This window comes from Odontomachus brunneus, unplaced genomic scaffold, assembly GCF_010583005.1.
Source record: "Odontomachus brunneus isolate Ranch 3 - 2012 unplaced genomic scaffold, Obru_v1 Obru_scaffold_183, whole genome shotgun sequence".
NCBI lineage: Eukaryota > Metazoa > Arthropoda > Insecta > Hymenoptera > Formicidae > Odontomachus > Odontomachus brunneus.
Window position 1 is genome coordinate 616,302 of NW_022639633.1, and position 26,150 is coordinate 642,451.

Genomic DNA, 26,150 nt, shown 5'->3' on the forward strand with positions numbered 1-26,150 from the left:
ATATATATATATATATATATATATATATATATATAATTTATATTGAATATGAAAGAGATGTTTAATTTGTATATGTGTTGATCATAATTTTTCAAATCTTTATTCCAAGGATAAATTCCTAGGTAAATTAATTAAGATTTATTTTTATTAACTAAGGTCAATTTTCCAAGCTAACTCTGCCAAGGTTAAATTTTTCAAGAAATCTGTGCAAATGAAAATTTCGATTTACAGTTTTATACGTTACACTCAAATGCGAAATCTTGCTAATTTTATTAACTTTACTCGTGCTTTGTTAATTTTGTTAATTTTTGCTGTAAACGTGAATTACTTTGTTCTCTCATACACTACTATTAGAAAATAATAAAAATGAAATACTAGAAAAATAATATAAACCAGCGAATTTTACTTGCGCATTTTCGGCTTGCAAGAGTTATGTACAGATGCAGTGAATAATTATTCATTTTGTGTCTTGTATCAGCTTCCAATCTTTCGGTCCGCGAGCATCAAGCGAGTTTCGCTACGAGGCGAATAACGTCGCGAATGCGTCTCTTAAAATAGTCACGGCTTTGTTGGTGCTCGTTGTAAGTCCAGTTTTATTGCAGCGGACTTATTTGTGGCATGGACGACAGGGATGCGAAACGAAAGAGAAATATTTGCAGCACGGAAAGCGTTAAAATTCGTTTTTATCGTAGTCGCTTCCAAGAAAAGCTCTTAATCATTTATTATTGATTTCTCTTACGCGCAGGAATCGTCCATCAAACGTCTCTTTTGTACGGGCTCGCCAACGGCCTACGTATTTATTATTTAACCAGATTTACGACGGGAGACTTTGGTTGCTCAAAAACTTTGTACTTAACGGTTGCTCCTTGACAGAATATAATTTATAATTCTTGATACGCGTCAGTTGACTTATCGATGCAGACGCGATTTTTCCTTAACTGTGCGATGACATTTGAAAAATTCTTTGTGAAATGGCTGTTGTGCTTACTCGAGCTTAACATATTGCGCAAGTTTTCTGTTCTCGTCGATGCGTCTCTACGCTTCTTCAAATAGAAGAGGTAAATATTTGTGCTTGTTTCTCTTTTTGCTCCTTGTCACTCTTTGTCTCTTTCTCTCTCTCTCTCTCCCCCCTTCTGTTTTCCTTTTTCTCTTTGTTCCTCTTTCTAAGCACACATACACGCATATACATATCTATACGTGCCAAGCATAACTGCCATGGCGAATTGTTTCTGGATGAAATGGGCGTTTACGTCCAGAGCCAGCAAACTCTTAATGCGGGTCATGGGTCAGAGTGCATCAAGAGTGGGTAGCATCGTTAATTGGGGCTATAATTAATTTGCCGTCACAAGCAACCTCCGGAAACCACACTCGTTTTTTGAGAACGAAAATAGACTTCGATAATAGGATGCCGGTTGCGTTAAGGGCGCATCGAATAGTTCTCTCGATGGTCTCTTGCGTAACATCATTAATTATCTCATACCGATGATATACAATGTTCTCTTTTCAAGAGAGCCGCTTGCCATTACACGGTTTTCCGGCCTTTCAGATGAATCAAAACCGATAACACGTCGAAAAAAATGGCAATGATCAGCACGATACTCTACGTTTATTTGCTATGGAGATTACTTGTTATTGAGAGATATCAAAAAGAATTAATTTCGGTGTATGCGCGATCAATTTATAACATAAACATGATTAAACATTTTCGCTTTATAATGGAATTCTCAGAGATACGCTCTTCTCTTTCCCGTCGCAAGAAAATGGAAACGTTAAAATAACGGTCTTTGGTACATCCCCGCAGCTTAAATTACGTAACGTCAGCAAATAATAACGTTTTATTATTTCCGTCAAGCGCGTAGGGTGCGCTTGCACTTGGCCTGTGATAAACGAGGTAGCGACGTGTAAATTTTCTATATAATTCATTACCGGTCAAGTTACACATTACAGATTACAGAGTAAAAGAGAAAGAGAGAGAGGGAGAGAGAGAGAGAGAGAGAGAGAGAGAGAGAGAGCCCGGAGATTATTCTCAACGAAAAAAATATTTCTAACATTTTATATTTCCAAAGAGTTACGGTCATTGAATTTTGATTGACGTCGATCCCGCAAAGGTTTTTTTCTACTTTATATTGTTACGGTATTTCTAACCTGAGTCATTCGTGACATGAAAGTTCAACTTATGCCAGTTTTGACGCGGGATAACCTTCATGGATCATAGATTTTCGGCAACCGTGCGATCCTTTCGGGTCACGAACACTAGCGTTCGCATGACCCTTTCAGCCCTGAAGGCCTGAAGGCCGAGGAAAGGGGGAGGATCGTAGTAATACAGCCTTTTTGGGTCATACAGCTGTTACGGATCAGCGAGTTTAGGGGAGAAATATGGTAGAATGTGAACCATGGGCGCATCCCTTTAGTTACAACATCAAGCTCGTCCCCAATTATAACTTACCGCTCGAGTAAATCGTTGTTATGCGTATTTGTACACGTGCGACTCACAATTACATCAAGGGCGCGGTCGATTCTACGGAAAGCAATTTGTCTTGATTATCATTAGTGAGTAATTGTGATTTGCGGAGAAATTGTTGAGAAACTGAAGAAATGTGACAACGAGAACTCATAAATCTCAGAAATCTTAGAAAACTCAGAAAATTCAGAAAATTGTTAAGCTAAAAATTAAATTCCGAATATTTCTTTCTATTTTATATCGTACGTGTGAGTGCATACACGCGAATGTCAGTTTAAAGCAGTTTATAATTTGATAACTCTGTATGCTGAAAATACAAGATAATTAATCCTTTGTAGATTGAACTTTTCGTTTTTCATATGTGTGTTGGTATAGTAATCGCTATCAACAAAGTGGCTATCTCGTAAACGCATTATTTTTTTTTTGGTGAAACGGATGTGCATTCAATGACATGGCCATCGCTTTTAATTGGATTTCAAGGTCGATCGGTGAATTTTGGGACGAATTGTTTCTATATTTGCAACGCTGCCCGACAAATCCAACATTCCTGACAGGTGGCTTCGCTTATAAAAAGGCACTTTTTCGTTTGCTATTGGAGCTGCAGGGACAATTTCCACTGTAACGGTCCGTTGTGTTGCGCATGGCGAAATGGATTCATTGAAATGATGCACCCACGGGAAATCATAGGGATTTTATTTTACGGCCCGTTCCATGCGCAAGAGAAATACTGCCTCTTTGATTGTAGAAAGATTAAAGGACAGTATTTCTATAATTACATTATTTTGAATTAAATGGGTAATTGGACCAAGATGATATAGAAGACGGAAATTGAGCAATGAGATAAATGTTAAAAGAGAAATTCTTTTTATCGAAAATTATTACTTAATCAGGTTTATTTTATTTACAAATCTGCCTGCTGTGTTAATATTATATGTTGCGTGAATGTGTCACGTACAAATACGTGACACTTTCGTTCCGTCCAAAAATACGTTTTTTCCGTTATGTAGCATATCCCTCTATCCACTTATCCCTTTGTTAAAATTTAACAACGCGATATTTCCTCGCGAATAAATGAAGTAAGTACAGAGAGGGACCAACGTGCCGGAGCCTGATCGCAAGTGTGCGTGCGCGAGCACATTTTCTCCCATTTGTAGCGTACATGTTTAATGATCTCCCTAATAACATACGAATCTCTAGCCTATCAGAGGAGTAACGAAGATCCGCCACCTAACGGAAACTCGGCCTTTTCTGCCGACTCATTTGTCGCGTTTATGGCGAAGGGTTCGGGACTATTTAACGTACTCGCGGCGGTCTTAAAATTTAATTGGAGGAAAAGTTGATGTGGCAGCTGCGGCGAACGACTGAGTCGACGCGTTACTTGCGAGGCTTGATCGAAGGTTTCACTGAATGCGAGCAGTTCCGTGCCATTACCCTTCGTGCTGTTAGGTATTCCGGGAGATCGTCCGCCGGTTCGAGTCACGACTTTCGTCGATACCCCCTCCCTCCCACGGAGGGAGTGCATTCATGTGAAATCACCGGGAAAAGCATTGCCTCCACGTCTCGCTCGAAGTGATATTGGAGAGATTCGATTTAGCATTAATTCGCATGAGTCATTGAAATATATCGTTTTGGCAGATTCGTGAAATCATTTCTTACTTTAAACAGCATATTCTTGTATTTCTTATAAGCAAAAGTGAGAAAATATATCCACAACTCTCGGACGTTATATTTTTAAGAATGAATGGAATTAATATATGATTAATATATGATTATATATATATGTGTGTGTATGTGTGTGTGTATGTAATTTGGACACAAATATATACACGATTTCTCGTGAGATTTTTAACAGATTTTAATGAACTTAGACTTAAAATGTTCGTCACGGATGTTTCTAGCAAGGAGATTTTTGAAAAAAAATTTTCCTTTATCTTTCATTCCAAATAGAAACATCAAAGTCTCGAGCTTGTTTTGAAGATGGATTACAATTAATTCGAACGTATCGAAATTATTCGTTAAAATTATCGTTAAAATTATCGAAAATCACGGCCGTGATTTGAGCGCTTAGTTTGAGCGCAACCGCCACCGCAACACTGAGCGGCCGTGATGTATTATACAAATAATTTTATTGTTTAAAGATACTTCACTTTCGTTGCGCTAAAAAATACTCCCAAAGTTCACCTATGTTCTGGGCCTTCCAAGGTAGCCTAACCTCTTAATATTGATTTACGACGAGTTATATTTACTCCGGATAGCTTGTTGTGTATGAGTAATAGAATGTCAGTTATGCCTTCGGAAAGATCAGTGATATTGCGAGGACGATGGGGAATGCATGGACGATATGAAGCCGCGGGCAGAAAAATTGCTTTCACCGAAGGAAAAGATTGTTTCGCCGGGGAAACATCCCGAACGCTTCCTGTTTAACGTCAATCTTCATATCACCGACATAACTTATTTCCCGACAAATCCACGAGTCATGTAGAGAAAGTAGTGTTCTGAAAGATTAGCAACGTGGGCCGAATAGAGATAAGGGATCAGGATAAAGGATAAGAGGTAAAGGCGATCTTGAGATTACGTTCGTATGACAAAGATTTATTTTATGTTACTTTCGATGTTTTTCGACGTTTTTCAACAATAATGTAACCTTGCTAACCTTCGGAGATGTGGCGTGGATATCCAATCTGTCTGTACGCGTAATTTATTTGGACATTGCCGAAAAGTACGTCGTAAAATCGGAAGATTTTCTGTTTCCTCGAATCTGTCGGGATTGTCTTGTAGTTACGATGTAGTGGTTGATAATAAAATACAGTTGTCAGGCTTTAGACAATGAATTCTCAGAAAGAACTTTTACGTCTTTATAGGATCGGTAACACCTGGAATGTTAGTGTCTTTTGATATGTGTTTGTTCTCTTTTCTTTTTACAGAAGATAGAACAATCATGGACATTTAATTCGATTAGTTGCATTATTCACGATGTTTTGTACAATGCAGAGACACAATTTCAAAGGTATGCGTTTGATTTATTTGAATTTTGGGAACTTTTCATTTTTTTGGGGATTTTGGGATTTTCTCGTTTTTCTGACATAAGATTAATTAAGATGGCCGCGGTGAAGACACATGAGCCTTAAAATATGAATATTTAAACTTTCAATACAGAAAATATGTTCAATATATATATATATATATATATATATATATATATATATATATATATATATTAATATACTATATTATGATATAATATAATATAATATAATATAATATAATATAATATAATATAATATATTATAATATAATATAATATACTATATATACTAATATATATACAATATATATATACTATATATACTATTTTATATTAAAACTTTAAATATTCGTATTTAAAGACCATTACAATAAAAATATCCAAAATTAGGTATGTATCCGGATATTGGTACTTTTACTTTACTCATTATATCAAATTTCAGAAATTGATACTTTTAATAAAAAACAGATCTTTATCTTTGTCGCGCTTAATGGAACAAGCATTTCTAAGGGACTTCAAACGAATAATTTATAACGAATGATTTAAAACACTAATGATAGTTTTTTTTTCTAATAACGGACGTCTTTGACTCTATTTTTGACTTTTTTTCAACTGCAAACGAGCGCTAGATAATATAGATAAAAATAAATCCATCGAAGAAGCTCGGACATAAATACAGTTTTATTCCTGAGACTTTGTCTCATTTTAAGCGATAACTTGTACATAGAACGCGTTATAAATACGCGCGACTTTAACAAGTAAGCCACTTATTGATAAACCGATTTGTATCGCTTTTTAGATTTCGTTATTTTTATTTGATCACTCAGAGTTATGCGATGAATTCGTCTACATATTCACGCGCGCGCGCACACACATATACACACACATAAACCGACGTAAAGTGCTCCAATGCATAGTCGATAGTCTTTCGTGTGTAAAATTCCTCAGTAATGAAAACTTTGTCGTCTTTTTGGTATCGTTAAAGCTGACGTTAAATCAGCGTTTAAAAAATTTGATACAATTTCCCGAGAGACTGTGTATCGTCGCTGCGCGCTTATTACGGTTGACATACGTAATTTGCGAACTTATCAGAGTTAAGCTGGCTTAGCTTGTTCGCCATTAAGGGATGCCGAAATCCACCGTATTGATATTGTACACGAGCAGGCAGCTCTGAAACGCGATAATTATTACAGCATACCAAAGCCGGCGGCTCGTTTCAAGTTGAGATATAGGTACGACCAATGACGTCACATGTAATCGTTACATGTACATAAATGCACACGCCAGCTGGAGCTTATTCCGAAGCTGACAGTATTTGTTGTTATAATTATTCAAAGGGATGTGCCGAACGCATTATATATTACGTATCTAATAACAAATTTCGAAATATATTTCGTGTACTTTGTGCGACATATTCTGCCATTTTTTTAAATTCTCTCTCTCTCTCATCATAGATATTAATTCTTTTTTTCTAACTTTTTCCATCGCTCTCGTTTATATCCTAGTTTCGCTTTTATCAATCTTCGAAAGTGATTTTTTAATATTCGTTACGTGGCAATAAATTTAATTTGATATTTTTCTCTCTCCCTCTCTCTCTCCCTCTCTGCAATTTTAATTAAAAAGAAAGAAAGCCTAAAAAAATAATATATCACATTTTAAATATTCATTTTTATATATTTAATCATACTTTACATTTGTCCGTGTTTGTGTAATAATTAAATCATCTGACATGAAATATTAAATCATCTGACATGAATATAGATAGAGAGAGTATACAAAACATATCACAGAAGATTGAAAAGGATAGCATGACGATGGATTATCATAAATGAAAAATTGTCGTAACTTTAATTATTATTTGATGTACAAAGGACGTTCACGCGATTACGCTATGCATTTGCGAAGGCTTTTCGCGGACGAATTTGCATAAAATATGAAGGGAAAAGACAAATATAGCGACGAGAATACCAACGAGAACGTATTTTGCATATTCTTGACACAACACAGAAACAAGGAAAAGGAAAGTAATTCTGCATTAATTTAAATAATGTGACAAGTGGGACATCGTCGAGACGAAGACTCGCCACAGAAGAGGGACTGTATATAAGAGCTTCATATTCTCAAAATAATCATATTATTAAAAAAGAGTTCCGCGTGGCAAGATTAACGGCACCGTAAAGCGCCTTTGCAAGAAAATTTACGATTCGGAACGCGAATGTGCTTTATACGAATGTATTTTTTAGTGAACAGTAATTACGAAAGTGGGTTTTTCTCGTGCGACTTTTCTACTTATGTGACATTTACAGTTCCGGATATTTTTTAAATTGTTTTCTTATTCTGTTCGCAGGAATAGCAATGTATCAGGCGAGAGATCACCGTTCGAGGGCTCTTGTTGCAGCGGACAAGGCGCCAGCAGTGAAAGCGACATCGACGAAGTGACGAAGTACAGGGTTGTCTTGCTGGGAGATTCCGGAGTGGGAAAAACGGCTCTAGTCTCGCAGTTCATGACGAGCGAATACATGAACACGTACGACGCCAGTCTAGGTGAGTCTGTGCACCCTTGCACGGTGAGCAATGTTGTGTCACCTTTCGGAAAGATTTGTGCAACCTCGCAAACATACTCTATTAATATTCGATAAATCATTTATCGCATATGTATATGATTATATCAATATAAATATATAATATATTTTTGATTCTCTCTTTTTAAAATATGATATGTAATATATATTTTATTTTTTATTTTTTATATAAAGGTTATTAATACAAACATATAATATATGCATACATAGAAAAAAAATATGATTATTCTTTATTTAGTGCGTGCTTTTTTCAGTTTACACATTTTAACGCGTATCCTGCGAGTACATTTACACTTTGGGATAATTAAGAGAAAACGGTTTTCTCCTCTTTCACTTTCATTTTTTCTCTTTATTAAAACATTTTAATTTTTTGTAATGTTTTCTTATCAAAAACTAGAATTAAATTAGGATAGGATGGGGAGGAGAAGAAAAAGAGATTCGAATTGGTTCAAGCGCTTTTATCCTGTCTCTTTTTCTTGCTACGATACTAACAAATTTGGTCCTGTGGATATTTAGCTCTGATTTATACATTTTGCACGCAGTCTCGCATTAAACGGCGTGCTTGCTGTTTAATTAACTTTCCCTGAATCAATTAATTAGCGAATTAAAAGTAACTTCCCGGCGCGAGTGCGCTCAAAGACACATGACGCCCCGCACACCGTGGATTTGCACGGCGCAAACACACCACTACGCCCACTCTCAGAATGTGGTTTAAAAAGCGGAGGTGGTTAATGATAAAGAGGAGGCGGAAAAAAGTCCACTTTGTACTCGGTCTACATTTTTGCGAGGCTTTGGAACGTACACCGCGTGCGAAGTGGGCGCGCAACCCTCGTGCAATTGCAGCTGGTGCACATTGTGCAGCCCGGCTGCAATCGTTTCGAGGTGGGTTTTCAAGCGCACAATGCGTCCCATTTCATATATTCATTCCTTCCTTCGTGCAATCGCGGACGGTCATACACGTGCACGAACGCCACGTGCAAGAACGTTTGGCGCGGCGGGGTGGTGCGCCGAGTTCACACGAGGATCCACCTTTCCCGCTCCTCATCTCTCGCCGTAATGTCTTCTCGATATGTACACGTTGCTCGAAAGCGCCACGTTGTACGATTCACTGTCAAATTACGCGTAAGTCGTTTTATCCACATATTTGCGCGCTTATCCACTCGCTTATACAGATCAGCATAATAACAGCTTTAATGCATACTTTTCTACAGAGCGCATAATATGTATTTTTCATGGAAAACTCTAATCGTGAAAAACTCGATGGAAAACTCATCGTGAAAATTCACGTGTTAAAACTTATGTCTTTAAGGCTATTAAGGCTGTTAAGTGTGTTTACGTTCCAAGATAGTTGTATCATGAAATGAAAATACGGCAAAATTTGACGACACAACTCAAAGCGAATCAAAGTGAGTTTTTCTTTTACTTCAACACTGATTTAACTATCTCTCGCGGATTCTCGAGGATTTCTCTCTGCACTCCGGCGTACGTTTCGGGGTTATCAATTTAACGCGCTAATTTTATTTTAAGTAGTTGCTTAAGTAGTTGTTGAGACTTCTCTTTGAGTTTATTTGTGGAAAGGAACGTGCAAGCGAAAGTTGTGTGACGTGTCGTTCCTCTTTCACCTGACGTGTTTCTCGACACTTGACACTGGTATAACTGAACAGCTGAACTTTCACGGAACAATTCTGCTGACAGAGATTGTCAAGGGAACCATTCTAAGAGTTTGTCTTTGAAATCAAGGTTGAGATATATAATACCATACCTTTAATCCGCTGTTAGCTTAGTGGAAATTACATGTTCATTTCGCTTTCATTGCTTCACTTAGAACAACCTCAGAACAACCTCTCTCCTTCTTTTTCTTTTTTCCCTCCTTCTTTCCTCTCTCGCTGTTCATTTATCTCCCATCGTCGACTCGAGATACTTCACAGATATTCTGTCACAAATAAATTCAATTCATCGCCACCTGAAGGAGAAGAAAGAGAAGGAGATATCCTTTGGTGGGCAGTGATGGATTCGCTTTCCTGAGAAAAGCAGGATGTTGCGAAGGGAAGAAGCAGGATGTTTATCTAACGATCCAAGGAAATTTGTCATGGTCCACGTTACGACGGACATGTGAACGAAATGATTTTAATGTATAAACGGCGGCATTGTGACGCATCGCGCGAGGCGACTTCGCCTGGATAATGTATTCCTGTGTATTTAACGAACTAAAAATCAATGAGCCATATTTTCCTCGTGGTAAAAACATAGCAGGGAATTTTTTTCATCTTACAGAGAGTTGGTTTCACAAAACACTGTTTTTTAGCATTTGTTTACTTTATATTCGCTGGTAGTGCGCCGTTGTTTTTATCGTTTCGCTGTAATTTTTGTGATTTATCTGCGCAGCAAACTCGTGAAAATAGAAAATGCGGTGGGCGATAACAGTGCTGCTGTTTAGCATCGGAACTTCTTTTCCTTTCGCACGGATTTTTAATTCATGTTTCAGCTTTGAGAGTGTACAATTGAGGGGATTGCTTTGTGTAAAGATAAATGCATTTGTAAGAAACCTCCGATGCGGCTTTAAATCATCTTAAGTCTTACCTTTTACGCCAGAAAAAGTCACGCAAAGAATATATTTCTCAAAGAGTATATTTATCATGAAATATTAATAATTTTGGAAAAATAATTATCTGGGAAGGAATTGATTTTTCTGCGACGCATACAGCGAATTTTAATTTATTTACAACACGCGAGCGCTCACCCGATACATGCTAATGCTGTCCGATTAATGAACATTGTTTGAGAACTTGTTACGATTCAAATTATGAGAGCAGCTTGTTGATCTGCATCCGCGAGCGAAAGTAATAAATGTACGTTTGTAAATGTAGGTGGTAGCCTGGACTCATTAATGATATCCAAACTTGCGTGTGACGAATCGTCGAATTTCCGTTGTGCATCAACGATATCGAGCCAGTTCGAACTTCCTACTTGAAACTCGGCTCGCTTATTCAAACTTATAATCACTCTCATCGCGTAAATATATCTTATTTAAATATTTATGATTATGTAATTATATTGTACACGCGGGAAAAACTCTCCATGCTGAGATATAAAGCTTGTCGACGGCGAGCTATATATATTTCAGTTGATCAAACGAGATCGGACAGACAGAGAGTAATGCTTTCATTTCTATTCGATTGGTGCGAAGTGAGGCTGTGTGCAAAAGTACAGTTGGCTGATTAAAGGTAGCAACACTTTTTCTCGATGAACTTCGTAATGCATCCAATGGAAAAATTGTTAGGTTAGTAATTCGTTTGTTACAAGGAACCCCATATAGGTGTTTAGCTCCGATTTGGATGAGCTTGAATATATATTGTTCCTTTAAATATATTCAGACCAAAAGAAGAGATACATATTTTTTATTCGTGTTTAGGTGAACTTTTAAGGGACAAAACATCCCTTTGAAAAAAATCGATTTTTTTCTTTAGGAGCATGTTTCGTCAAAAATATAAGAGATAGAAAAAAATTGTCTAGACAAAAATTAAATGGTTTTAGGAGTATTTTGCAATGACAAAATCAGATATTTGAAAAATGTTATGATTGCCTGCATATGCCTCTCCTCCCCCCCCCCACTTTACCACTTTCAAATATCTGATTATAATATATTCCAAATCGGAGCTAAATATCTATGTGAGGGTCCTTGTTAGTAATTCGCAGAAGATTCGCTTTCTTATTGGAATACGGAATACGCGTTGCAAAACTAATCGAGAAAAAGTGTTACTACGATTTGGAATTATGGTGATATCATTATATCATTAATATTAAATTTTAACACAACCACGTTTTTTCCGTAAACGGTTATTTGCATCGAGTGCAGAAGCCGAGTTCAGAACCGAGTATTATTTCGCACAACCTTAGTGAAGTGAAGTAATATTACAACTCTAGACAAAGTCGTAAAACTCGTAACTTATTATATCGTAATATTTTCATAAGACTTGTAAGAACTTATGAGTAGATTTGCAATTCTATGCGGATTGTATGTCATACGATAACTCGTAAATATCTACGATTTTTTTTTGTTTTTTTCGAAAGCTATGACTTTACGATTTTATGATTTATTTATATATTTGTTTAGAATTGCAACATAAAGGTCATTAAAATTTTTACCGGAGTAGCTCATATTCGGGATGATGACATTTACAGTTTGACGAGATTAACTTGTGTGTGGTCAACTTGGTGAAACTTGTTACCACGTTATATAGTAATACGTAAAATGAAGTCGAAGTTGATAATTGATCTATCGAATGAGAAGTAGTCTCGCAACGAGGTCTTTCATTGTCGAACTTATTTTCTGCGAAAAATTAATGTTGCGCATTAAAGTAAATATTTATTGTATCAAAGTGAGCAATTGTGCTTGACTTATGGTTATGCTCTTTTCAGTTTTATCAAATGAGTTGGAGAGAGGGAGAGGAAGGGCAAAGAGAGAGAGAGAGAGAGAGAGAGAGAGAGAGAGAGAGAGAGAGAGAGATTTACACAACATTTCTAATTGACGATCAATTAGTTTAATTCGTGAATATTTTCGTTACGGAATACAAATAAACGCACAAATTCATATTGAATAACTAGTACGTAAATGCGTGCTCGTAAATGGATATTTGTACATAACAGAAGGTCGGGAATAAATGCAAATAAAATCTTTCGTAATTTTCAATAGACGAGTGGCAGACATGAATATTCACGGGTCAACATTCAGCATAGACCTTTGCCTTTATATTACAGACGACGAGTTCGGCGAGAAGACCGTCTCCATCTTGTTGGATGGCGAGGAATCGGAAATGGTGTTCATCGATCATCCACATGTAGAGATGAGCGTAAGTATTTATGCACATAAGTATGCAGTAAGTTGCACATATATCCTTAAAAAAAGTACTTTGTATAAGACAATACATCGTACAATATTGACATGAGAAAACGCAGCAGCAAACATATGTTGTATATCCTTATAAGAAACGCTGGAGCATATTGTCCTTTACACGAACAAGAACGCTTGCCTGACAGTGTGAATCGATTTTCTTTTTCTTCTTTATCTACAAATAGTCTTATTATAATCTATGTTTTTTTTAAATCATTTATAAGAATGGAAGTTTCGTTTTACCATTCATTTCAAAACGTTCGATGAGTCTTTATGCAAAGTAAGACGTAGAAATTTGTACGATATTTTGCGTCATATTCCCGTGTAAAAGTTTAGCTAATCTTATGTAACTTCTTATATAATTATACAATTATTAAAACTTACATAGTTTCTAAGAACCTTACACGAACAAAATACCGTAGTAAAAATTACAACAAAAGTTTTGTAATCTTGGGCCACATAAATTATTATCGAAATTATATATTGATTATGCGCGTTTGATTTTTTACTACAAAGTTATTGTAATTACTTTAATGTTTTTTGATATCGTATATCAAATTTACCATTTCTATAGTTATTTTATATATTACAATTCCGGTATAGTCCAGCTGTACAAGAAACATTGTAAAAAATATATAATTTTAACGTAATTTTTACTTCAATATTTTCTGCGTGCACAGAATGTTGCATATTGGTCAATATGACGGGTTGTTTACTCGTTTCGCTTGCAGGTGTGCATGTTCGAAAACAGACTCAGTTCGAACTTGACGGTATATCGCTTACAAAACGATACATATTCAAATTTCTGTTATCAAAAGAAACATGAAAAGGTGTTGCAAACCGTTTTACCAATCACACTGATCTATCAGTGTATGCTGATGCAACTCCCTGTACATAGCATTAGATCATTTGTATAATCCCAATTTTGAATGAATATCGGTCGCTACGGTTTGATTATCTTAGTTTAAACGACCACACATGTGTTCAAAGCGTTTCCTTTGTGTCGCACAAAATACTCCTATCGCGAGTCGATACGTTGTATAGAGATTATTTGCTGCTGTGCGTAAATTCGTTTATCAATGCAAATGTGCAAGGGAATATCCTATATGATGACATATAATGGTTTTTATCGTGCAAATGCTATGAGACGCGTCGGCTTATCGCTCGATAAATTTCTTTTCGCCCGAGTTGATTAATAATGTCGCCACGTTCGATTATCTCTCTCGCAATTCTTGCGATACGGCTCTTTCTGGAATTCATGTGAACAGCGCAATATAATTAATTGCTGTCGCATAATTGAAGAGTATAATACCGAAGGGACATACAGGACTCTGCACTTGCTATTCACTTTGGTGTTTGGCTTTTTGCGCTCTATCGATCTTCCGACTACTGTATTCTGACTAATGTATGTGAAGTAGTTATTACTATTAACGTTATCAAATATTCATTTGGGCTCCGTTTTTTTTACAACGGTTGATAAAAGGGTCTAACGATAAATGTCCTGTAAAATATATCTCTTTTGCCTCAGATATTTTTACACTAATTCTTGCACTATTCTTACACTAAATTATTTTTACACTAAATTGTTCTACTTTGTATAGGTTTACTCGTGAATTTCACTGTAACGCGATTCCCCTGGACGTTTGATTTAATTCCATAAAGTTTAAGATTAAGTGCGCAATATTTCTTCGTGTCAGTGGCGCTCTGGTGGAAACTATTCTCCACCCTGTCGGAAGGTCTCTTAATTCCTTTTTGCATCACCTCTATAACAAAAACAATTTGTCATGCGATAATTGTACGGTAAGATTAGGTAGCGATGAAAGAAGTTAGAACGAGATAGAGAGACGAAATTGAGGAGACGGTAATTTAAAATATGTGATAGCCCTAAGCTCGGGACGAGTGTTCGACGAAACGCGCGGAAGAAATTGCGAGAAATTTGGGGCAAAGATAGAGCTCGGGAATTGCTCCGCAGGAGCAACTACCTTTAGTAATTGTTGGACCATCGAGATTCCGTGTAATTTTGTTGAAGTTAATGACGAACCTTTTGCAATTTGCGGCATTAACCATGGCGCGCGTGACGAAATATATTTCCAGGAATAGAGATTTATGGTCCTACGTCATTGTGGAATTCCACAAAAGTTATAAATCACTCTGCAGTATTAATCACGAGTTTTAGCAATATACACGTGTATTAAAATCACTACCATCAATATATTAAATAATCAGAATGACGTCAAAAGATTAACATGTTCCTCTTATAAGTAAAAATAAATCTGTGTCAAATATGTAAGAAGTGTATAATATAACATATAGAGTTATGTATTTAATAAAGCGTGATACAGAATTATTACACACTTCAAAATTATTATACATATCTGAGTTTATAAATGCTAAGCTATTATAAATGTAAAAAGCTATAATATATATTTTATATTATATTTTATAATATATATTATTTAATATGTATTTTATATTATATTTTTGCACTTATTATTTTGTTGCTTTTTTTATGTAGCAAACGCTGTGAGCTTTTTAAATGTACACGTGGGCGTCTAGAAATGTATATCTATATCGAGCTGTAGCAAACGGGATTAACTTTATCGCGAAGTTTGGCCTCGTAGAAGTGAGTTTTGAACGAAATCTCTTTGGAACAATACTTTGACTTTCCAGCGTATCCATTCAATCGACTTCCTCAATCTGTACCACAGGATTCCTTGAGCTGTCTACGTCCGCTCAGCGTGCGATAATGCGTATTTCGTGTAGCGAGATGTAACGTCGAGGAACACAAGGATCATAACTTTAATATCGCGGCTATGGAGTTACTTGTTTTTGTGTACGCGCAGTTCGTTACTTTCCTATAAAAAGAATAAAAGAAAAATACATACAATTCGGGCATAATCGTAAGCGGCGATATCGGTACGGAACATTTGACAATGGTGTAAAGATATTTTTCATTGCGCAAGAAGTATAAATAGAGTGATCAACCAATTTAAATTTTACTGGATATTCTTTTTTCTGCCTTTTATAAAGATATCCGTACTCTAGGTTGGATGTCATTTGTCCCGATTTATTATATATAAAGTAAAATATATAAGTAATATAAAATTATATTATTACGCATTTTATATTAATTTTTCATTGCTTTTAAGTTCCGTTAATGATTCGATTTTATTTAAAAAATTTTATCAGTCTAGCATTTTTAAACTAATTATTTATAACTGATTATATTTAAAAAATTATAAAAAGCTGTGTTCTGTTGATTATTTGATGTTGACTTATAATGAACTAATAATGAATAAACAGTTTACTTATCTACATGGAAAAAACAATTGCTGTTGAAGCAACCGAATTTTCGGTTGCTCAGGGATCAGACGAAAACTCGGCTGTAGGAACAGAAAAATTCCTTTAAAAAATTTCCTTTAGGCTTCTGTATAGTCAATTGTTCTTAGTTGCCTCAACCGAGTTCTAATATCGTTGAATGTTCAGACGAATATTTTCGGTTACGATAACAGAAATATTAGTTTTCATAACAGAGATTCGTTTCTGATCACCTAATTTTCAGTTGGTTCCTATTTGATTGCATCAACTAAAATTTTTTTGCGTGTACTTACGTGTATCTAATTTCTCCAGTTCATCTATTTTAAATAGTAATATGTCAAAATATACTTATATATGTATAATAACCAAGAAGAGACGTATATATGTATATATATATATATATATATATATATATATATATATATGTTAATATAACAAGATATTTTGTAACTAATGAAGCAATTCTTTGTTTCTTTGTGTTCTGACTGTTTAAGATCAATTCCGAAATTGGTTGATTAAAAGTTGCTCACTTTAAGTGTAAAACGTTGTTGTACAAACTTTAAATCGCGCATAATTGAAGCATTCGATAGCTTCAGATTATTTATTCTGCGGTTGTTTCTAGCCAATAAAGAGAACAATATAAACCGCAATACTGTTAAAGTTCGGCAACTTTTTTCACTAAACACTCTGCCTTCGAGTTTGCTGCCTTGTTTACAAAGTATCGCAACTTATAGTACCATTTTTCTATTAAGGGACTCTCGTATGCACCGCATACAGTTTCAACTTGCTCGAACTTTAAAGCCTCATGCATTTTCCCAATTCTCCATATTTTTCGCGCGAGTAATCGTCGGAGATGAATATATTGTGAAAGTTATAAAACGTAATTCACGTTTTTTAATCGCGAATATCTGGGGTGAGTTCTTACATCGTATTTGTTTTTTACGAATGAATATAAACCGACTAATATTAAAACTTATATCGTGAAAGCTAATATTCTCGATTACAAAAGATTCTTTGGTCGATGCAGAAAACATATTTTATTTGTAATTCAATAATAAAAAGAATTTATTATATTCTTAATATAAAATCATTCTGCAATTCTACTCTGTTATTAACGTCAGAGACGCGAATAAAAAGTTACTTCGAAAACCCCTCAGGTGGAGAATTCCTTGTCGACGTATGAGCCACATGCCTGCATCGTGGTTTATTCAATTGTTTCGCGTACGAGCTTCCAAGTGGCCGAGGAGATACTAAACTACTTGTGGCGAGAACATTATACTCAGGAACGATCGGTCATCGTCGTCGCCAACAAGTCTGATCTCGCTAGAAGCCGGATAATTTCAGCAAATGGTGAGAAAATATCGTGAATAAATGAATATATGACACGCGATATGTATTTCTATTACTTCTGTGTATTTGTCAATTTACTCTATTCTTTTGCTTTAGTTTCTTTCGCTACCAAGTGTCAGCAGTCTCTAAATCAACATGAAAAGTTTAGCTTCTTGTAATAAAGAATTTTCGCATGCCTTTTGCTAAGATTATTTTCAAAATGCGTCGTAACATAGTAACAAATGTAAAATTACAATATTTGTAAAATATTTCGATCGAAATTACGTTGAAAAAGTCAAGTGAAGTCATTCAAAGTTGAATGACTTTTTATTTATACAGAATGAATTTTTCCTTTCCACATCGTCCAGTGAATATTTTCATACAAAACAGAAGAAAATTCGCAGAAGAAACGATTGCTGATATGCTTCACCATCTTTCAAATTCACTGACGTCGATTAAAATATTTGCTCGTATGGATTAAGAATTCACTCTAAGTTTCATTTAAACTCTTGTAATTTCGAGTGGCAGTACTTTCACTATCACTAAGAGTAAATCTTTGCTTACTTTGAGTGAGATTTTACTTCAAGTAATTTATTAGAAAGTTACGCGAACATGTACTTTCTTATAGTTGTCGTATTATCGTTACATTTATCCGCTGATATTTGGGCTGTTCTCAAGTATTTTGAGAAATTGGCTGAATATAATTAAGCTTCTAACTTTCTCATTAATGTTTGATATCAATTAATATCAAGTTTCGATCTATATTCTGTTAAAGAGGGCAAGCATTTGGCTACATCGCACGAGTGCAAGTTTATCGAGACGTCTAGCGGGATTCAGCACAACGTGGATGAGCTTTTGGTCGGGATTTTGAAGCAGATCCGGCTAAGGGAGACTCGTGACAAGAAGCTGCGACGTCAGGGCAGTAAAGGCAAGTTGTTGTCGAGGCTGCACAACAGCAAGACTGTGCTGAGTCTGAACTTAGCCAGGGAGATACTCAATAAGATGTGTTTGAACGACAACAAAAGCAAGAGCTGCGAAAACCTACATGTGCTGTAAAAGGGTCGCAACGGAGTGAAACGCAGCGTGGCAAGCAAGCAACATGCGTCAGGAGTTTCGTTTTACGAGATCGTTATTCGACGATCCTGCAAGCCTCCAGAAGCCACGGATGGTGATCGAGAGATCGGGGAAGGTAAACGATGCCTCGCTACGGGCGGCATGACATTTCCATGTTTCATCATCCGGCGCGGTTGTTAGGGAGCCAAGATATAACGTGGCCGAGACCCTTCCAACCGCGGCAGTAACGATTTTACGAGCCCCGTAACTGATTACGCGCTTCTGCGTCTCGATAAGCAGTCGTTATTACTACCTACATGTTTCATGTTCGCCACGTGTCCCTTTCGTGAAAAACTTCGTTTTTCCATAGCGTGTACTTGCAACAGTGGCTGTATTATCCGATACGTCTTCATCGCGCAACGGAACGATGATTCGCATACGGAAGTTTGAAACGCGAGTTTTTACTGAACGCCGTTGAAACTTTTTTCTCGGCCTTGCTAACCGAATCGTTGAATTATGCGCGAAGAGATACGAGGAGAGTAAAGTGTATTTCTTCTTCATATCTTTCATATGCTGTACAAAGAAAATTAAGACGACGTTAGATACCGACATAATGTAATTTCGTATTTTGCATTCTCTTTTTATTTAGTTATATAAAATTGTAAATACTATTACATAGGAGAAAATACAAATGTCATAGATGAAAATACAAATGTCAATAAATAACGGAAAGTATGTGACATATTATATAAAAAATAAAACAATTTTATTTATAAACTTCTTTTTATTTTTATGTACATAGGCTATACGAAAGAAATATCGTAGTAAAAATTACATTAAAATTATATTTCTTTTTACAATGTTTTTTTTGCAAAGCTGAGCTGTACTAAAGTTATAAAATATATTATTACGATTAAAGTGTATTACTATTAAATATAATATTATATATATACAATATTAAGATTTTATAATTGTAAATATATAAATATACTATTACGATTAAATTATATTAAATTGTAATATATATTAATTGCTATATAAATAACGATCTTTCTTTGCTTGATATATAACAAATATTTCAGTAATTACAATAATTTTGTAGTAAAAAATCAAATGTGCATATTTTTAAATAGATATATAATAATTTCAATCATAATTTTATATGGTTCAAGATTACAAAAATTATGTTGTAACTTTTACTACAATATTTTCTCGTGTATCATCATGTACTCCGCCATTCATTGATATTTGTACTTTCACTTTGTATAAGCATATGCAATTCTATACAACCAAATAGAAAAACAGTGTAATACGAAGCTGCATCAGATCGGTACTCAATAACCCTCAAGCCTGAAGATTTCGAAATGACTTGTAAAGCTGTCAATTAAGCGGAGTCGTATTTTCTAGTAGGAAAATTTCATTCGACTTTGTCGACTGCAGGCGAGCGAGAGGAAGATGTCCTCGTTTTCGTCAACGGAGAAATTATTATGCGATTACATTATTCTGATATTTCATTTCAAGAATTATGTTATTATTTTTACTTCTGTGGAAACAAGCCGGCTACTCTACGGAGAATTTTCTTTCTGATATCTAATGTTACTTTTCACTGTGGACAAAGCCGCAGTCTCGCAGGCGGATTTAGTAAATTATAAGTTAAAGTCTCTAAAACCTTCCGCGTAAAGAGCGCGCCCGATAAACGTATCCCTTGGGAGCGTGCCACGACGGGAAAAAGGCCACAGGTGAATACGCCTGATTAAAGGATTAAAAGGGTTCGCGTCAGCGGCTCAACCCTTTACCGTCATCCGCGTTTCTTCGCCATTTCACGTACCCATAGAATCCAGGGATCTGAGAGACAGGTAAGAGTGGGTCATGAGGTGGATGACCAATGTATGCTAACGTGATTACAGTTAAGCTACTTGTAGCGTGTATATCGTGTGTGTGTGTATGTGTGTGTGTGTGTGTGTGTGTGTCTGAGCGCGTGTAACTGTAAACTTGAAATTAACATTTAAGAGTAACGATCGTCACAGGAGAATCGTCTGTTCGGGTGCGAGACGAGTGACGGCGCAGGTAAGTCTGGAGCGTCGTCTGTCTGCAATGCAGCGATTTGAATATTTATTAGAGTCTAATGAGTAGCATGTGCGCCCGCTTCTACGCATTACCCCACGGTGCTTCGATAATTAACGGTAGTTATGCAAGAATGATCCAATATAAAAAATTGCCATTTTTATTTATTTTTTTTTTTTTAACAACGGGTAGTCTATATGTCTATCCAAAACAAAAAAGATCTAAGTCTTATGGACATCTAAAATTAATTAAAAGACAATTTTTATTTTCTACTAATTACGTCATTTTTACTAATTACGTTTTGTTATCCACTTTTTTTAAAGATTAAGCTTCCGACACAACAGAAATCAATGAATAAATTAAAGAGAAAAAAATTGACTATGTTTGGCTTCTTGAATGATTGTGAGAAAAAAACTTAGTGTTATTTATATTTTCTGATTTATATATCAAATCTTCATCTTCATTTTTCTTGATATATACTCCATATGGATTAGGTCATTTTTGCATAACTATGGCCAACTACGTTTCGAATAAAGGCAGCTTTGAGCGACATGATTGTTGGCCGAATATTCGCTCAAGCCAAAACAAGTTTCACGAGCAAACTGGCGAGATTAAATACCGGCGCTCTCTCGGAAAAGTTAGTTAGTCCCGTGGCAAACGGCTAATTAACAGTGTTAATTAGCGACTGAATCTTCGAACCATTAATTATTCGAGCGGTCGTTTGAGTAACGCGATACTATTACGAAAATATCAGTAATCCCGTTATGTCGGGACGCCTTGTTATATACGTGTGAAATTATTGCGACAGGTTTGTATTACATTAATTTATGAGCAACATTACACACTATATTTGAATAATTATCATAAATATTCACCGAGAGTCGAGTATAACACATCGAAATTTCCATACAAAAAAAAATATACAGTTTTCTTTTTTCATATAAATTCTTTTTTATTTTACTATGTTTCTAATAATGCAGAAATAGACAATATGTCAGTAAGGTCTATCTTGCTAAGAAACATAGTACATTTTAGTTAATAAATTTCGCTAGAAACGTAGTAAACTTTTTAATGACATATTTTAATTCCTAAAACATAGGTAGTACATATGAAATGAAAGGATGGTCAATTACTGCAGGATATCGATTTATTCCTCGAGAGAAGATTACAAAATTCTAATATATTCCTATAATAAATATTTCTATAATGTCCATAATAAATGGTAATTCCTCCCTTCTAATTACTATAAAATTGTCTCCGTGCATTCGACGTATATCCGGTAAATGTGAACGTATCGCGTGGAACCGATGTAATACATGAAATTGACATATCGACAATTGTAGGTGTCGTGTTGTTCTTCACGAAATATCTATATGTGTGTTATCGTTCGTCGAATAGCTTGGGTCGCGATCACAAAAATCTGAGAGATGGGGGAACGAATTTTTTCGCCTTGAAATAAAAATATAGGATGTTGTACTTACATACAGGGCAGTATGATGGGTTGCCCATGCATTTCGCTGGCAGGCGTGCGTAGGCATGTGCATTCGGGAAGCATACTATCAACGCTATCACGTTCTTCTAACTTTATCGCTCCTTAGATATACAACAAGGGTAGAATAACACGGTAGTGTTGAATAGTGCTAATAGGAAGCTTCCCGAACCTTAATAGGCTTTAGCGGAGTGCTCACTCGGAACGTAAACCTTATAGGAAAAGAAGCGCGCAAGTGAGCATTCCGCCTACTGATATCGCGCACAATTACGTCAGCAAAACTATCAGCGAAACGGATAGACAACCTGTCATACTGATCTGTATGCAAGTGCAATATCCTGTACATGATGTTTCTGAGAAAACTCTATTTTGCTGCTGATTGCAAAGTAAATTGAAATTTTCAAGTGTTTAATTTCCGAATATTCGATTATTTACTGTTATTTGCACACGAGTGTCTCGGCCTGGTCGACGCAAGTTGCCACTGGAAATTACGATTAGGGCGCGGAAATTGCCATCGACAGTGAGTGTGGGAAGGTTCACCGTGAATTTTCACGAACTCCTGGCTGATCGTAATATGATGTCTGATGAAGTGCACACAGTCGTCATATCGGTGTTTTACGAGAATGAGAAGAGATGTATAAATGTCGACATGACAGCAAGGTGACTCCGACATAGCATTCGTTGACGCATCATCGTACGTTATAATCGATTATGTAATTAAGTCTAAAGTGAAGTGAAAAAAGTAAAAGTTTTTTCGCGGTTTTTATGCGAGTGTGACTATTCTAAGAACACTATATTTATAATTGTAAGTTATTCATAACCATAAATAACTTACAATTATTGTTTGAAAACATAACTGATTGCAAATACGTATTCCTAGACCGGTTTCGACGTCTTACATCAGCATACTTACTTGCATGAAGTAAATACATCTTACATCAGTATACTTACTTGCATGAGGTAAATACATCTTACATCAGCATACTTACTTGCATGAAGTAAATACGCAGATATACGACATAACAGCCTCAACACATGAAGATATAACATTTTAGGACTTTCAATAAGAGATACATTATGCACTTTCTAGAAATGTATAGCTTCATGTACTTCAAGGTTATGCCGCTTTGTAAACAGACTGATGAGTAATTAGAGATTCATGAAATTAACTATCATAAAATTCATGATCATCTGTCAAATAATGATGGACTATGAATGCCAACTTGTATCACACTAATTGAGTCACATTGATCCAGATACGTTCTTTACGATATAATACCTTGCGGTATCTTGCGATCCAATTCGATTGGACCACCGGACGCAGGATTCGTCCGAGATCGCGACACTGGTCGTCCCTTTTTATTTTATAAGGATATAATTGATAATATACATGTCATAAAGCACAATGTAATATTTGTCGTTGGCAACGTATATTTGTCGTTTAGTGCAACAATGTTCAAGGTTACTTTTAACAGATCTGCCTTATCTTCTAATTTACAGTAATTATCTAAAATTTTCGTTCCCTACTTGCGTGCTAGAATTGATATGCATAATAGGCTGCGACGTAGATAAGTACGGCTAACTGAAGTTAGTTAACTAAAGTTGGAACATTGCTCGTGTAACATACTTTAACATAATGTAACATACTTTAATGTGCTGCCTATATTTCGTCATTGCACTAATGTCGGTTGCTGTGGATCGTAATTAAGCTTTCTAACTGGACCAATATGAGTCAAGCATAGAAATGTGTATATGCTCGTGCATTTCTCGTGGAAATTCATTATCAATTCTGACGGAAATTCCCCTTGGCCTAAGTATAATCAACAACTGACGACAATTATATGCATATTTAGAATTAGAATTGTTTTACTCATGTATTTATTTATATATATTTATACATGTATTATTTAGCACATTTACTTATTTAGCTTTTTGTGATAGTGAGCTATGTCTTTTTAGTAATTTTAATTGCAATGAGTCTTCGATTGTGGCACAGTCGAAATTTCGATATATTGTTATATAGATAATTTGAGAGATTTAAGGAAAAACAAGTTTAAAAAATATGTCGTTTATAAATCATTTTAACTTAATAAGCGACATTTTTTCATTCGTTATAAAAACGACGTTAAAGATAAATTGCTCGAAGTCAATTAGATGAGCGTTATTAATAATGAATTTTATTAATTATCATCTTTTTTGTGGTATTTTCGAGTAGTAAAAGAGTCAAGTATCACTTAGAGAATCTTAACTAATATATTAAATGAAAATGCATTTTAATCACATATCCTGTAAAATGCATATACTTCATATTTCTTTGTTTCTCCTTTTTAATCATGTAACATCTCTCAGTAAAATATTATTTTAATATAAAAAACTTTTGTTTTTATTCTATATTATCTGTGTTTCGTTCTATGTCATTTTTCTCATTTATTATCTTTCACTGCAACTCTTTTATTCACAAATTTTCTTTTATTTTTTCAATATATGTATTTTATTTTACCTACTTTTCCACGTATACTTAATACACTTATATTGACTATTCAACTTATAATGACTTTTAATGACTTTTTGCTTGATTATTACTTGTATTTACTTTTATTTATTTATATATTGTTTTAACAGGATATATATTTTTACACACACACACACACATATAATCGTAGAGTCTTCTACATTATTCTATTTTATTTTAGTTTCTTATTTTTATTTTCCTATTCTTTTCCATTCTTTCTCACTCTAAATAAGAAAAGAAACTATTGTAACTTTATAAAACGAATACAAACTTCTATCGTGTTAGAATCTCGAAAAATACCTTGCTATTGTGAGAATATAACTGTAATGTAATGTTTAAGATGTCCTTTTATCTCTGGCTCGAGTTGAAAGAATGTGGCCGACCCTTCCATCCGACTCAAAACGTTTCATTATTACGACTTACCATAAAACTACATTCCCAAGCTGCAAATTCTAATTTCTAACAGATCTCTTTTATATTGTTACGCAAAGATGTATTTTCTTCTTTTAATTGTTTGATAGTATAGTTAAATAGAATAAATGCGTTCCTCACATATATCAATACGTAGCATATATTTTTATAAAAGATATTTTCTTGAATACGAGTCTATATATTAAGATATATACCGCGACAATACAGGGACCGATTACATCTTTAACATCAATTCTTCGACAGTAACTGAAAATCGCAAAAATCATCTATCAGATATTTCCTCCATATGCGCAAGTAATTTCACTTAAGTTACGAATTTGCGGATTCGGGATATTTCCTCGTGAGGTGTCAATGTCGGCCTATTAATGCCGCCTCACTGCTTTTCATTTTCGTCTCGAGACGTAGACGAAAACGCCTCGACGCATTATTTCTATATCGTTCGCCACGCTTGTTGACGGAAAACAATGCGTTCAAGTAGACGCGGCCTAAAGATACGTATGAAGACGTACGGAGACCGAGGCGTTTCCGACGAGAACATACCTAAATGTACGTATGTAGACGTCGCGATTGTTATCAGCGTAAATATTATCTCGAGATAAGCGCGCGGTATCTACTGACGCGAATTGAAGAATTATACAGTATAACAGTACACACATATCGGTTTATATTAGGACCTTAACTTAGTTTTCGCCCGCAAATGTTAGATGGCAATGCAAACAGTTCTAGTAGTCATTACTAACGAAACAGGTAGTTTGTGATTAATTTCGACATTTTTCGATAACATTCAGTCAGCATACACAATTATTTTCCTAAACAACAATTTCTTTTGCTTTGTGAAAAATGGAACGCGATAAAGTGTTTTTTCGACATGTGCTTTTGCACTATTTTGATTTGAAAAAAAGTGTAGCAGAAGTTCATCGATTACTTGAAGAAGGTTATGGTGATCGAGCTCCATCACATACAACATGTAAAGAGTGGTATAGACGATTCAAAA

At 35.2% G+C, this 26,150-nt stretch overlaps 1 protein-coding gene across 5 annotated transcripts in view; it reads left to right on the forward strand.

The window, feature by feature from the left end:
• The window catches only part of LOC116851648, a 61,729-nt gene extending 42,289 nt beyond the window's left edge, over nucleotides 1-19,440 (forward strand). For 3 of the 5 annotated variants that reach the window (XM_032831278.1, XM_032831280.1, XM_032831279.1), the window contains exons 5-8: nucleotides 7,834-8,030; nucleotides 12,806-12,918; nucleotides 17,435-17,627; nucleotides 18,382-19,440. In XM_032831278.1, the coding sequence (XP_032687169.1) occupies nucleotides 7,834-8,030; nucleotides 12,806-12,918; nucleotides 17,435-17,627; nucleotides 18,382-18,662 (784 nt within the window). In that variant the 3' untranslated portion in view covers nucleotides 18,663-19,440. The remainder of the gene's footprint in view (nucleotides 1-7,833; nucleotides 8,031-12,805; nucleotides 12,919-17,434; nucleotides 17,628-18,381) is intronic. The other 2 variants (XM_032831281.1, XM_032831282.1) reach the window with 1 other exon arrangement.
• The last annotated feature ends 6,710 nt before the right edge of the window (nucleotides 19,441-26,150 follow it).